The sequence below is a fragment of the Micromys minutus genome, assembly GCF_963924665.1.
Source record: "Micromys minutus genome assembly, chromosome: 1".
NCBI lineage: Eukaryota > Metazoa > Chordata > Mammalia > Rodentia > Muridae > Micromys > Micromys minutus.
The window spans coordinates 197,337,220-197,352,241 of record NC_137969.1 but is presented as its reverse complement, the minus strand read 5'-3'; the positions used below and the strand labels follow the sequence as shown (position 1 = coordinate 197,352,241).

Below are 15,022 nucleotides of genomic sequence, written 5' to 3'. Positions count from 1 at the left end.
ATATTTTTTAAAGATTGTACTTATGTCTATGAAAGGGTGTGTGCCTGCGTATATTTGCATATTCATGAGAGAGCCCTAAGAGGTAACTGAACAGCTCTGAGTAAGTACTAAGAACCAAATTCCAGACTTCTGCATTGACAAGTGTGACTAACTCCTATGCCATCTCTCCAACTCTCAAATGAGTACTTATTAGTGACAAACTCACTCAAATTACTTTCAGAGATGAAAGAAAGAAACCAGGATTGCTAAGGAAAAAGCTGTAGCTGAAGAGATGGTCAGTGGTTAGGAGCTCTTGCTCCTCTTGCAGAGGACCCAGGCTCAGCACCACATGGCGCTCATAACCATCTGTGACTCCAGTTCCAGGGGATTAGACCATCTTCAGACCTCCTCCAGCACCACACATGTCCAGGCAAAATATCTATACATAAAAAATAAAAATCAGTAAAATGTTAAAGAGAAAAAGAAAGGCAAAATGGAGTAGGGACACTGCAGCGTATTTTAAAGATCTACTTTAGAAATACTCCTCCAGTCTTTATTAGTACAAGAAAATTTTAATATGAGCCTTAGAATCTACATGTCAGCCTTTGGCTGTGTCTCCAATATCATCTCAGACATAAATGAAAATGATTGTCATAGTACCATCTCTCACCTAAATAAGCTGATAAATCTTCTGAAATTGGTTGCAATGTTACAAGCCAGGCATGGTGGTACACCTGAAATTCCAGCATCCTAGGAACAGAGGTAGGAGGATCAGGAGTTTGAGGTCATCCTTGGCAAGTTATGAGGCAGGCCTACATAAGACTGTCTCAAAACCAACAAAAGAATTGTTGATATATACCTTTATATACTTGTGGTAATATACTTATTTTGAAAAAGAATTTTATTCTCTCTTTTCAAGTTTTTATCATGGCACTTAACGTTGTTATTTTTACACACAGAGAGAGATAGATGTAAACAAGTGTAATTTTCAATAGTGTCTTCTCCATATTTTCTTACAGGACTTAGGTATTGAGTTGCTAAATGTACTACACCGAGTAATTTTGACCAGAGAGTCACCAGCCATTCAGTTGGCTTCACTTGAAGTGGTGAGGCAGGTTATCTGTGCAGCTCAAGAACATGTGAAGGAGAAGAGACGAAGTGCAGAAGGTAACATTAACTCAGTGACAAACCATCTCTCATCATCCCAGTTCTGGAATCAAATGCGTTGTGCGCGGTGGGCAGGCGCCGTTGTTTTCACAAGTGTCACTCGGGGGCCGTGTCCCTGTTCTGGTCTCTGTGCCCAGCCAGGCTATCAGATGACAGAGTCGCTGCTGGAGCTGCTGCTGTCAAACTCATTTTTAACAGCAAGGAGATGAGTTTAATCAGGCACCGCTCTAAGGCTGAAAAGATTACACGGACTTTATCTTAACCCGTTGTACCAAGAACTCATAGTACAGACAACTTCACCTTGAGAGCTTCTTTCACACACCTAAGACTTTAGCCACTAAATGTGTTGTCTGTACCAGAAATGACTTGAATTGTCACCTACTTGCAGCCAAGCAAGCAGCATGTATTTCATAAGCACTGTTCCCTCTGTGTTGTAGTTGATGATGGAGCCTCTGAAAAGGAAACCCTACCAGAGTTTGGAGAAGGAAAGGACACAGGAGGACTTGTACCTGGGAAGTCTTTGGTCTTCGCAACCCTGGAGCTCTGTGTCTGCATCCTCGTTAGACAACTTCCAGAACTAAACCCTAAGCTGACAGGTGGCCCAACGGTGAAGGCTTCACAGCCGAGGACCCTGTCAGAGGAGGGAGGCAGGCTGGTTGCCGCTGCCCTGGTCATCCTTGCTGAGCTTCCAGCAGTGTGCTCTCCTGAAGGTATGTGGTCCTGGAACAGTGCATCTCAACCTTCCTAATGCTCAGCCTTAATACAGTCGTAGGTTGTGCTGACCCCAACCATAAAATTATTGCTACTTCGTAACTGTAATGTTGCTGCTGCTGTGAATCATAATGTAAATACCTGATATGTGATCCACAGTGGGACCGCGACCTCCAGGTTGGGAACACTGTTCTAGAGGAAGGGGACTGGCCTAGCTGCTGGTCACTTTCCCATTTGAGTACTTTTTATAATCCTGTATGATTAATTTTACAGTCTAATGTTATTTGTTTCATCAAAAGGTGAAAGAAAGTAAAATACACAGACAGCAAATGTGATAGACAAGTGTGCTGTCTGTGGTTGGCTTCTTCTAGTTCTAGGCATCGAGCCCAGGTTTGGAACGTGTGAGAGTGTGCCCTGACCATCTCTTTAAAATATTGTCTGGAACTATTTTAAATCAACTAATAGTGCTTAGACATTTTCAGTGTGCAGTATCTGGTGGATCGTTCTGACTCCGTATTGTAAATTTGCCATGATGACGCCCTGTTCTATTTTGGAGCAAATCCATTCCGTCTTTCATCCAGCTCTTAGGGGCCCTCTGCGTGCTGCTGAAGCCACTGCATCCCAGAAGGCTCCCCACTGACCCTGTTGTTTGCAGGTGTGCCTGCTTTCTGTGAGCTTAAGCCACGTAATTCTGGGTCAGGTAGGCCCACTCTGCCACTGTGCGTGTGTTAGTCAGAGAGCACTATTTGAGGAGGCAGTTCTTCCTACTTTGTGTGGAGGCAGCCTCTCTCTTGTTCCTGTCACTGTAGTGCAGCCTGTGGGTAGCTGATCTGCAAGCTTCCCGGTGATTCGCCTCCTATCTTGCCATAGGGATGCTAGGTTCACAGATGTTCACCATTGTGTCCGACTTCTGTTAGGATTCTAGGGATTAAGTTGGTTATATAGTTCCATCTTTAACAGACACTGCACTAACCAGCTCTCTAATGTTTTCTCCCTTCCAAGTTAACTCTAGTCTCACCTTATCCTAACGAGTTTTGTTTGTTCATGTACAAACACGGTTTCTGCATGACAGTCTGTCGCTTTCTCCATCATGTAAATACATTACACGTAACTGTTATGTATAAAAGAGAAGTGGGGGAGGGTATTTCTAATTAAAATGTGTATTTTGTACAAAATCTAGCACAGGAGCCAAGAAGATAGCTCTGTAGTAAATTTCCTGCCATGCAAGCATGACCTTAGTGTAGTTGCCCAGAACCACATAAAAACTAAACATGCCAGTATGTACATGTAACTCCAGTGCTGTGGTTGAGGGAGAAGGCAAAAGCAGGCAGATCTCCAGAGTTCATGAGGCAGCCTGCCAGCCAGTGAGACTATCACAGAAAATAAGATGGTACCATAGAGGAAGACCCAGGGGGTGCGCATGCTCACACACGCGCACACACACAGAGACAGAGGAAGAGGGAGGGGGAGAGAGAGAGAGAGAGAGAGAGAGAGACTGGCCAGCCCCCCCCACACACACACACCAAAAATATTTTTTAAATCTGTCACAGAGTGTTGGTAAAGCTGTGTTCCACAAAGCTCGACAACTAGAGTTCAATCCCAGAACCAATATGGTAGAAGGAGAGAACTAATTCCTACAAGTTGTCTGACCTCCATTTGCACACCATGGTGTATGTGCACCCCACACAAAATAAATAAATAGGAGAGGATTTTTATTTTAAAGAACTAACACATAAGAACACAGGGCTTAATAGATACTTCATAGTCAATAAATGTATATTTGTTTTAATATGTTCTAACCATTTTATGAACTAATTTTTAGCCTAATGACTTCAAACTTTAATTTGAATAAAAACTATAATTCTTTGTTCATACATACTGTTCTATATATTAAGAGCAGCACAAAAATTAATTTATTAGAGAATTGGGTTTAAAAAAAATATGAGTCTCACTAAGTAATAGCCAGGAAAAATAAGTTGCTATTTTAGTTTCTCCACATTTCTGTTTGCTTTTTCCTGATACTGTAAGGCATCTTCTTTGTTTGAAACAGGTACCTGACCAATGAGCTATATTCCCCAGCATCCCCCTTTTTTTTAACTTATGTTCTGAGACAGGATCTCACTAACTTGCACACATTGGTCTTGCACTTCATCTGAAGTTCAGGCTACAGAATGATTCTGGTCCCTCAGACACAGGTAGCCTGTGCCACCAGGTGTGGCTTACACTTATAACTCACTTCAACTCTTTAGTGCCCATGAAGATTGTATTTCTTTTTTGTTGTTGTTGTTTCTTTTTGTTTTGGTTGGTTGGTTGGTTGGTTGTTTCGACAGGTGTTACTATGTAACCTAAAATGTCCTCCAACCTGAGATCCCCCTGCCCCAGCCTCCCAGATTCTTGGGTCATATGTATATGTATGTATCCCTATTATACCTGACTCTATGAAAACTTTTTTAAGATTTATTTTTAATCATGTATGTAACCAGACATGTCAAACCCCTGAAGCTAGAGAACAGGCAAATGTGGGCCTCCCAACATGGATGCTGAGAAATGAACTCAGGTCTGGAAAAGCAGAAAGTGCTCTTAACCACTGAACCATCTCTCCAGCCCTCCATGAAAACTTTGTCATAAGTGGCTTTCTTTAAATTCTTTGAAAATAATTTAATATAAAATAAATTGGAATGTTAAGAAAAGTGCCTTCCACTAAAATGTGAAGATCTGAGTTTGGATACTCAGAAACCAGAAATTGTGACATATGACTGTAACTCTTAGCATGGGGTCAGGAAAGAGACAGTAGCACCCTGGAGGTCACCGGTCTAGCCGGCTAGTGATCTGTAGGTTCAGTGACGAGCCCATCCCAGACAGAGTGTCAACCTGCACCCCCCAGTGCTCACACATAACTACACACACAAACAATATGAAGTGAACAGACATCAGGCTAGCTACTCAGGACTTTAAGACAGAAATGTATGGTGAGATTGAGACTTTCCTGGGCTACATTCTGAGATCAAGTCCAACCTGGGCAATTTAGTGAAACCCTATCTCAAAATTAAAAATAGAAGAGAAGGAGGAAAGTTCCAAGAATGTAGCTCAGTAGTAAAATGTGCTAATCTACCACGAGTAAAGTCCTAGGTTCATCAGCAAAACAAAAAGTCTTGTAAACATATTTTAGGTAAATTGTGAACATACTTAGAGCTACCAGACTGTAGACCTCACAATGGGAAGCTAGGACTAGACTCCAGTCTGAGGCAAAAGAACCAGTGAGATCCTGCTTCAGAAGCCATAAAGAAACAATAATAAATAAGATAGGAGAAGCTTGGCTGAGTTTAGTGATGCACACTTTAATCCTAATACTTAGAAGACAGAGGCAGGTCTGTCTCTGTGCATTTGAGGCCAGCCTGGTCTACAGTTCCAGGACAGCCAGGTATGTATTATATACTGAGAATTTATTTATTGGAAGGAAGGAAGGAAGCAAGGAAGGAAGGAAGGAAAGAAGGAAGGAAAGAGGGGGGAGTTAGGTAGGTAGGTAGGTAGGTAGGTAGGTAGGTAGGTAGGTAGGTAGGTAGGGTCTTAGTCAGGGTTTCTATTCCTGCACAAAACATCATAACCAAGAAGCAGGTTGGGGAGGAAAGGGTTTATTCAGCTTATACTTCCATATCAATGTTCATCACCAAAGGAAGTCAAGACTGGAACCCAAGCAGGTCAGGCAGGAAGCAGGAGCTGATACAGAAGCCATGGAGAGATGTCACTTACTGGCTTGCTTCCCCTGGCTTGCTCAGCCTGCTTTCTTATAGAACCCAGGTCTACCAGCCCAGGGATGACACCACCCACAATGGGCTGGGCCCTCCCCCCTTCATCACTAGTTGAGAAAATGCATTACAGCTGGATTTCATGGAGGCATTTCCTCAACTGAGGCTCCTTTGTGATAACTCCAGCTTGTGTCAAGTTCACACAAAGCCAGTACAGGTAGCTATCAAAAGCTTGATACTAAGTAATACAACCAAAGTAACATTTCCAGTTATAACAATCAGAATTTTATCCAACTGTAAAAGTCTTAATTGATAGGGAAGTTGCTTAAGTGATAAATTTGTTGGATTGTCCTGCAAGCATGAAGACCTGAGTTGGAGCCCAAGAACCATATTTTACAAGCTGGGCATAGTAGTACACACTTATAGTTCCTGTACTAGGAAGGCAGAGCAGACTTGGGGCACGCTGGCTAGCCAGTCTAGGCTAGCCCTTGGGCCAAAGACAGAGTTTTGTTTTAAGAAAAATTTAATTGAATTACTGAATTCTCTCAATAGTTACAGTTTATGAGAAGTGCTCCAGAGCTTTTCTCTGTGGTGGTGTCTTGGGAAAGATGAGGTGATGCTGAAGAATAAACCCCTGGCACACATACAGGAGTACTGAGCTGTGCCCCTCAGCCCAGAGAAATGACAGTAAACACTCTGTCACTCAGTGACAGAAGCCTCTGACACTGTCTTATTCCTGATGACTCAACTTCTTTTCTAAGTGCATTTGATTTAATTTCATTTTATGTGTATGTGTGTTTTGTCTAGGACATATGTATGTGTACTATGTGCATTCCTGGTTCTCACAGGAGTCAGAAGAGGGCATTACATCCTCTGAAGCTGAGGTTACAGTCTGTTGTGGGCCACCCATTGTAGGTACTGGGAACCAAATCCAAGTCCTCTGCAAAACCAATGAGTGCTCTTCACTGACAAGGTATTTTTCCAGCCCTCCTTGATGACCTGAGAAAGCATAGGTGCTCAAATGTGGTCTTCATTTTGTCCTGCAGGAAGCATCTCAATTCTCCCTACAATATTGTATCTTGCCATTGGAGTCCTCCGGGAAACTGCTGTGAAGTTACCTGGGGGCCAGTTATCCCCCACAGTCACAGCTTCCCTGCAAGCTCTGAAAGGAATCTTAACTTCCCCCATGGCCCGGGCAGAAAAGAGCCACGAAGCTTGGACCAGCCTCCTCCAAAGTGCATTAGCAACTGTGCTTGACTGCTGGAGCCCAGGTCAGTAAGAGGTTAGGAGGTCTTAAAGTGAGAGGAATGGTGTTTGTTTCTGGTTTTTGTTTTTGGCTAAGTTATTCTGTTGATCGTATTTGGTCGTTTCACCTAGAAGAGACTATATTTTGTATTTAGCAAATATGTAAAGTGTTCAGATATATTATACATTATCCCCAACGTGTTTGTCCTATTTGTAATTGGCAAGGGAGGCAAAAACAGGTGGGTCTCTTGAGTTCCAGGCCAGCCTGGTCTACAGAGTTCCAGGATAGCCAGGGCTACAACTACAGTGAAAAATAAGAAAGGAAAAGAGTCTTAGAGGAGTGGCAAGCAAGGAGGGTACAGATGAAAGCTGTATAGTTTAGGATGAGGAAGTGCAGGTAGATAATGTTGTTCCCCTGAGTCTTACAGGTCCATGTCATTGCTACTGGCAAAAAGGTTTTATTCTTAAAGACAACCCTCTCGAGCCATCCATATTTAAGAAAGAAAAGGCGGTGAGAATGGCTGGAGTTGGAATTACAGTGAAGAGAACAGCGGGATGAAATACAGTACAGCACACTGGAATAAATTTACAGCACATTTGAATGTGTTAGCCTCTGCCACCATAAGAGGGGAAGAGGCGATGAGGATGGAAGAGCAATGTTCTCTGTCCTAACACATTCTCCTTTCATCACAGACACGGTAGTTGGTCTCAGCTGTGTATCAACCAGGACAGAGATGTTAGACCAACTGTTAACATAAGTCAATAGGAGCTGATCCTGAGAGTAAATGTTTGCAGAGCAACAGCTTGCCTCCCAGCTGGGCCTGATGCTGCCTCTCATCCCAACACTTGGCAGTAGAAACAAGAATATCAGGAGTTCAAGGCCATCCTTAGTTATATAATGAGTTCAAGGCCAGCCTAGCCAAGCCAGGCCCTATCTCAAAAAAAAAAAAAAAAAAAAACCAAAACAATGAAAAAAAAAGCCTTAATAGATTAAAACAGAAAACCATTTGTTACCTATTAGTTTCTGAGGCCCAGGCCTTAGCCTCTCATGAAGTTACTAGGACATTGGACAGGGCTACAGCTAGAGGACTGGGTTTCAGGATGACTCACTCAGACAGCTGTTGGCAAGGGGCCTGGACTTTACTGCATGAGCCTCACAAGACTCCTACTGCTAAGCAGACTTCTCATCCGTCCTCAGGATATAAAAGGCAGTAAAGGAATTTTAGGAGGAACGGGAAGAGACCCAGGAGACATTTACCTTAATGACATGAAAAAGGTATTTTTACTAAACTGACTAGCTGACTGCTGCAGTTTCAAGTTGCTCCACATGACTGAAAATAACTTTTCTGGGGGTAAAGCAGGAGAGCCCCTGGATGCCGGTGTTCTCTGCATTCACACTGTCCAGTGAGGGACCCAGACCGTGCAGCGGCCATGGTGAAGTGTTCAAGCACCACACAGTCATCAGGGCACTGCCGTGTGGCTCACTTTGTTAGCATGTCCAGCTCACCTGAGACAACTCAGACGTTATCTCTGCTAGATCCCACTCCTCCATAAAACATTCTTCCCTGAGTCTCCTCTCAGGGGTCAGCCTCAAAGCTCTCCACCCACCCAGTGTCAGTTATCCCGACTCACCGTCTGTGGTGTTTGAGTGATTTTTTTTCCTGAGGTAGGGTCTTGCATAGCCCAGGCCGATGGTGAATTCTGTGGCAGAGGATCACCTTGAATTCCAGATTTAAGACACCACATCCTGCTCTCTATGGATTTTGATGCTTTATAAGCATGGACCTTGTTAGTAGCTGACCATAAATTCTTTATTTGATGCCACCTTATAGTGAAGTTGTACTCTCGTTCCTAAGAGGGCTGGCCGGCACACGTGCTGTGTGCGTTCTTACTGAAGTGATAGGACTGGTGCTGCTGTTCACGTACTCTTGGCCGGGTAGCTCAGCCTGTAAGCCCAGCACTCAGGAGCTGCCGGCAAGGAAGTCGGCTACAGCCACACATCAAGTTGGAGGCCAGCCTAGGCTATTTGCAATTCTGGAGGATTTTCGTTTGTTTGGTTTGTCTTGGGTTTTAAACCAACCACAACACATGATCTTAGCCAAAAACCCAAGAAGCTATTTTTAACTAATTAATTAACCAATTAATTAAAACTTAATTTAGTGAGTCAAGTTTACCACTCTTTCTCATTTTGTTTTGTTAATCTGTCAATCTGTCTGTCTGTTTTCTAAGACAGGGTTTCTCTGCATAGCCTTGGCTGCCCTAGAATTCTGTAGACCAGGCTGACCTCGAACTCACAGAGATCCACCTGCCTCTGCCTCCCAACTGCTGGGATTAAAAGCATGTGCCACCACTACCCAGCATCACCCTTTCAAAATTACTGAGTTTTCATAGCTACCTCATTAGAAACATTTAATTAGAATGTTTATTCTAACTAATCCTTGGGAACATGGCTCAGTGGTGGAGTACTTGCCTAGTTCATGCAAAGCATGAACTAGGTTCATGCAAAGCCTCTGGTGTGTGTGTGGGAATGCAATGCCTCTGGTATGTGTGTGTGTGTGTGGGGGGGGGGATGGACTAGCACACATGTGACTTTGAGCACCCAAAATGCACCACCACTATCCAGCTGCCCTATGGAGTTCTTAAGAATCAGTTTGTCTGCAGGGAAAATAATGTTACTAACCAAACTGAAGACAGCCTCACACAGAGACATGAAGCCATAAATATGGACTCCTATCATTTTTCTACAGTAGATGGAGCACAGCAAGAACTCGATGAAGTCAGTTTGCTTACTGCCATCACAGTTTTTATTTTGTCTACCAGTCCAGAAGTGACAACTGTCCCCTGCCTTCAGAATCGCTGCATTGAAAAATTTAAGGCTGCCCTAGAGAGTAAAGACTCTGTGGTAAGTGTCTTTTAGCACAGAGCTGTTTGCAGTAGAAATCTGCTGAGATGCCTTGCCTTGATGATACATACACTGTACTTCTTTGTGATCTCGATTTCTATGACAAAAAGTGTCCAGGGACTAGACTATGGTTCAGTAGGTGGTGTGCACACCTAGTATACACAGGACCCTGGGCTTGATGCCCAGCACTATACAATCCTAGCATGGTAGTGTAAGTCAGCACGAGGGGCTAGGGATAGAGATCACAGGAGAGTTAAGGCCATTCTAAGCTACATGAGACTCCAAAACCAAAAAGGTAAAACAGTACTGTTTTTAATGAGAGCATCTTAAAGTTGGTGTAACTCTCTAGGAGTAGTGTGGTTATATCTAATTCCAGCACTAGGAATGCAAAGATAGGAGAAATGTCTATTAATCCAAGGCTAGCCCATCCACATAGTGTGTCTCAGGTCAACCGGGACTACGTAGTGAAGACTGTCACAAAAAGAAAACCAAACACACAAACTAGAGAGATGGTTCAGCAGTTACCAGCACTTCCTACCAGAGGACAAAGCTTAGTTTCCAGCATTCACATCGGATAGCTTACAACCACCTGGACCTTCAGCTCCACGAGGTCTGATCCCCTCTTCTGGTCTCTGTGGACTCTACACCCAAGTGCCCATATCCACACACAGAAGCACACACATACACATAATGTATTAAAATAAAATCATTGATACAACATGGGGTTTTTATAATAATTTGCGCATTTTCTTTAAAGAAAAAATACGATAAGGAATAATAGATTAGGTTAGACTTGATTAAATGTTTGTTTTTCTGTGGATTATAAAATGAATTTGGAGTCCATTCTCAGAAATATTTCTTCTTTCCAAAGACACTGGAACCAAATTTTCTCAGAGGGAAAATAATGCTGATGCTCAAAGTCCTATTAGAACTGAAGGAGTTGATGTAGAGATGAGATGTAGAGTTGTCCTTTATCCATTTGTCCGGTTTCTGATTGGCTACCTGCCCAAGTTGTATCAGGCTCCAGGCGGTATCTTTGACAAGTCATGGTGCATTTTAGTGTGGGCCGGAGGTAGTCCTTGAAACCTTTAGACCATGACATGGATCACATGTATAGAATTTCGCTGTAAAACTTTTTTTTTTTTTGGTAGGAGTTGTTGGGGCTCATTTTTAATGTGACTGCTAGTTTTACACAGTATAGAAACACCCGGAAGGAGTGGGCTAGAGGGCAAACCTCCTGCTGTGCTGGGCCCCTCTGTGCTGCTGCCACTGATTTAGGGAATGCCCATTGGTACTGGGACTTTAAACTAGAGAGAACTGGAATAAACACGAGTCTGTGCCACTTTAACAGCAAAAAGTTTGCAGGAGCTTTTGTTCTTTGTGTCTCTTTGTTCTAGGAGCTTTTTAAATTTACACTTTCTTATCATCTTGCCTGGTTAGGTACAGATGAAGACCTGTCAGCTCCTACACTCCATTTTTCAGTATCCAAAGCCGGCTGTTTCCTACCCGTACATTTATTCCTTAGCGTCTGCTATTGTGGAGAAACTGCAGGAAATAGACAGGAGGAAACCTGAAGATGCTACCGAGCTGCAGCTCTGTCGAGAAGGAATAAAGCTCTTAGAAGCTTTGGTCTCCATTGCAGAAGAAGAGCACCGTGAGTGTCCACACTGAGCCCTGCTCTCTCTAGTGTCTGTAATCACATGGTGTCTGTGTTCCTTTCATCAAAAGGCCCTTATGAGAGGCCACAATGGTGTCTGCCAAAGGCTGATTCTCAGGCACCTGGGGCATCAGGATCTCGTGAAGCTAAGGGTTTGTCAGGATCCTGTCTCATAAACAACAAGCAAACAAAAAAGATTGTCAGAGGTGGTGGCATTCCAGCATTCCTGCCATGGAGATAGATATCACCATGAGTCTGAGGCCCACGTAGGCAATACCATGACACTGATCAAAAACAAGAAGACAGGGGAGTGTCATGCAGCCCAGCCCTAGAGAAGAGCTCCAGGACTAACAGCTGCTGAGAAAGGACACTTGGTCTTCCCAGAGATGAACCCATCCTTAGTTATGCAATAGCAAGTGGTCAGCTCTAAAAATTAAGCTGACTCAGCAGCTTGTATTTATATATGTGGTTTTTGTAGGTAATAGCACACACCAATAAAAAAATAAAGGCCATGAATTTGAGAAAGAGTGGGGGACATGGGAGGGACTAGGAGGAGAAGGGAGACGTGAAATAAATATAGTAGACATATATACATTTTTAAGTTTTTTTTTTTTTTAAAGTAAAAGAGAGAGCTGAGAGATGGCTCCGTGGTTAAGAGCACTGACTGCTTTTCCAGAGGTTCAGAGTTTAATTTCCAGCAACCACATGGTGGCTCACAACCATCTGTAATGAGATCTGGGTGCCATTTTGTGGTGTGCAGGCATACATGTAGGCAGAACACACTGCATACATAGCAAATAAATGGATCTTCTTTAAGAGAGGGGGAGGGCCTGGGAGGTAGCACATTCCTTTAATCCCGGGACTCAAGAGGCAAAGACAGGTGGAATCTCTGAGTTTGAGGGCAGCCAGGGCTGGTATCCAGATAAGCCCTGTCTTAAAAAGCAGGGAAGAGAGAAGAGTGGAGAGATAGCTCAGCCAGCAAACGTCAGCCGGTAAAGGTCTGGCCTTGGAAGCACTAGGACCTGAGTTTGGTCATTCAGAAACTGTAATCCCAGCACTCAGGAGGTAGAGACAGGAGAATAACACATTTTAATATTATCTCTTCTCACAATATAATACAATGTGAGGAGAGATAACGGTGAGTTTCTCCCAAAGTGAAGAGTTTCCTAGAAGCTCCTTCCTCCCTGAATGAACCCTGCCCTTTCTCACCCTAGGCTCTCAGCTGGTGGCCTGTCTTCTGCCCATCCTCATCTCCTTCCTTTTGGATGAGAATACTCTGGAATCAGCAACTTCAGTAACAAGAAATCTTCACGACTTTGCTTTGCAAAATCTGATGCAGATTGGGCCTCGGTATTCCTCTGTGTTTAAGAATGTCATGGCTTCTTTCCCCGCCCTGAAAGCTCGGCTGGAGGCAGCTGTAAAGGGCAATCAGGAAAGTGTCAGAGTGGAGCTGCCTTCTAAGCACACCAAGAGCCTGGCGAGGAACTCAAGCATCCAATTAAAGACCAATTTCCTGTGAGCTGCTCTTCTAGAACGCTGAGCACCTGAATGTCACACTTGATGTTTCCTTGCTTTGGGGACAAAAGTGAAACTTGAGGCACAAGTGCAGTTGGAGATCCTGTCGACTTTCTAATTTCAGGAGTGACTGAAATGTAACATTCTTGGTAATTTTGATTTGGTTTTGTTTCCATTTACTAAGACCATGGAATTGTCAGAATTCTTGCCAGGCATTTTAAAAAAGTGCCAAAGATCCAAATTTACTAAGCAATCCACTGCTTTGAAAATGAAGGGATTTCCTCTACCAGTCGGTATGTTCAGCTTTGAGAGACATCAAAGTGTCTGCGCTTACACCACATTCTACTTTCCATGTGAGACCCTGCCATAGTCAGTGCTAGCACCAAACTGCTGCTCAACGGACTTTGTTGCTCTCCTCAGGGAAGGGTACCTCACCTGAGGAGACTGAGATAGGGTGATGGTGAAAATTCCAACCAGCCTGGTCCACAGAGTGAGCTCCAGACCAGCAGTGACCACATGATAAGACAAAAAATAAATTACCAAGCAAAGTAATGAGCAGTAACAATGCCAACGATAAGTAAGTGATTGGGACACTCTAAGAGCTAGACCTAAGCCAGACAGTGGTGGCTCATGCCTCTAACCCCATCACTCAGGAGACAGGAAGGTGGGTGTGTTTACAGAGTAAGCTCCAGACAGCCAGGGCTACACAGAGAAACCCTGTCTCAAACAAAGAACCAGATCTAGAATTACCCAACACAGAGTAGGAGGGACAGCTCCAGCCCCACAGTATGGCATGCGACTGTGTTCTCATGGATCATGACAATATCTTGTGAGTTTGTGCTGAGTTCACAGGGAGTGCTCTTCTGTAGGATAGAAGATCTCCCACCCCCATTCTCAGATGGATTTTCTGTTACCTCTGCTCCTTTTGTTTGTTTTCATTTGTGGAAATCATTCATATTGAAAGCTTAACATAGAGTCATGGCTATATCGATATGGGATTATATGAATGTCTAATTTAGTACAACAAATTTAGAACTTCAGTGAATACAAATACTTTTTTAACACAGATGTATTTTAATATAAAAAATATAATGATAAAGTCATACCGGTAGAAAATATTTTTGGCTATGTTTACGATCATTTTCCCTCCACTTCAGTATTGTACTCTGTGAACTGACCACTATATCAAAATGATGCGGCTTCCTGTTACAATTTACAGACTGCAGAGACAGAGATGTGGTCAGAATTGAGAAAAACTGATTAGACCAGGAGCCACATGGCGGACTCTGTTTTATTATGTTTGTATGTAAATACTCTTGTAAAGCATTCAGAGATGAAAACATTTGTCAAACTCTAACACTATAATCAACTTTTCTATATTACATAAATAAAGCTAATTTTCTTTAATGTTTTTGTATTTTGAAGTATTCTTCTAAGAAAGATGACCACTTTTTCTCTCAGATTTGCAACAGCCCCCCTTTAACTTAGGTTTGGTTTCGGGGGCATTCTCTACAGTGGTTACGGTTATCTTCCTGAAGGGCTTGAATATATATTTTCTGTTGTTCCCAACTAAAACGCCCTTCCTTCTCCCTAGCTCTTTCTGTGAATTCCACCTGCTTTCGGACCTGGGCTAAGTCTTGCTGACAAAATGTTATACCCTTGACCTTCCGAATCTAATTTGCGCCTTACTCATCTGTGTTGCTGTAGTCACTACCACAGTGTGATGCCAATGTGTCCGTCAGTCCTGTGGACCATCTTACCTCCCTTGTAGACAGCTTCCTCAAAGGGAGAGATTTATGTCCAGTAATCTTTCCTCCGTGCCATCATGTTTCTAAGAACAGCTGGTTGCCCAGGTGTGAGCCACACTTAAGCATGCTCCTTTACAAAGGAAAATGCAGTTCAGGTGCTCTTTTGTGGGTTTTGAAGGGCCAAAGTTGGAAATGTGAGAGGTCAAGTTCGGTCAAAACCTGGAGGACAGGTAACTGTCAACCGGCAGGTGCTTTCTGAACTCCCGATTGCAAATCCACTTTGCCTGGATGCACCACAATGGGGCAGATGTACAAGGCTCTAGGCAAGCCCCAAACCCTACCTCCACAGGAG

General features: G+C 43.3%; 1 protein-coding gene across 3 annotated transcripts in view; it reads left to right on the top strand.

Moving 5' to 3' along the window:
* Nucleotides 1–14,272, top strand: part of HEATR5A (HEAT repeat containing 5A) — a gene marked incomplete at its 5' end in the record, with an annotated part of 91,344 nt that extends 77,072 nt beyond the window's left edge. For 2 of the 3 annotated variants that reach the window (XM_080931569.1, XM_080931567.1), the window contains 6 exons: nucleotides 999–1,146; nucleotides 1,584–1,856; nucleotides 6,650–6,874; nucleotides 9,596–9,750; nucleotides 11,191–11,404; nucleotides 12,622–14,272. In XM_080931569.1, the coding sequence (XP_080787695.1) occupies nucleotides 999–1,146; nucleotides 1,584–1,856; nucleotides 6,650–6,874; nucleotides 9,596–9,750; nucleotides 11,191–11,404; nucleotides 12,622–12,926 (1,320 nt within the window). In that variant the 3' untranslated portion in view covers nucleotides 12,927–14,272. The remainder of the gene's footprint in view (nucleotides 1–998; nucleotides 1,147–1,583; nucleotides 1,857–6,649; nucleotides 6,875–9,595; nucleotides 9,751–11,190; nucleotides 11,405–12,621) is intronic. The other variant, XM_080931568.1, reaches the window with a different exon arrangement.
* Nucleotides 14,273–15,022: the final 750 nt, after the last annotated feature.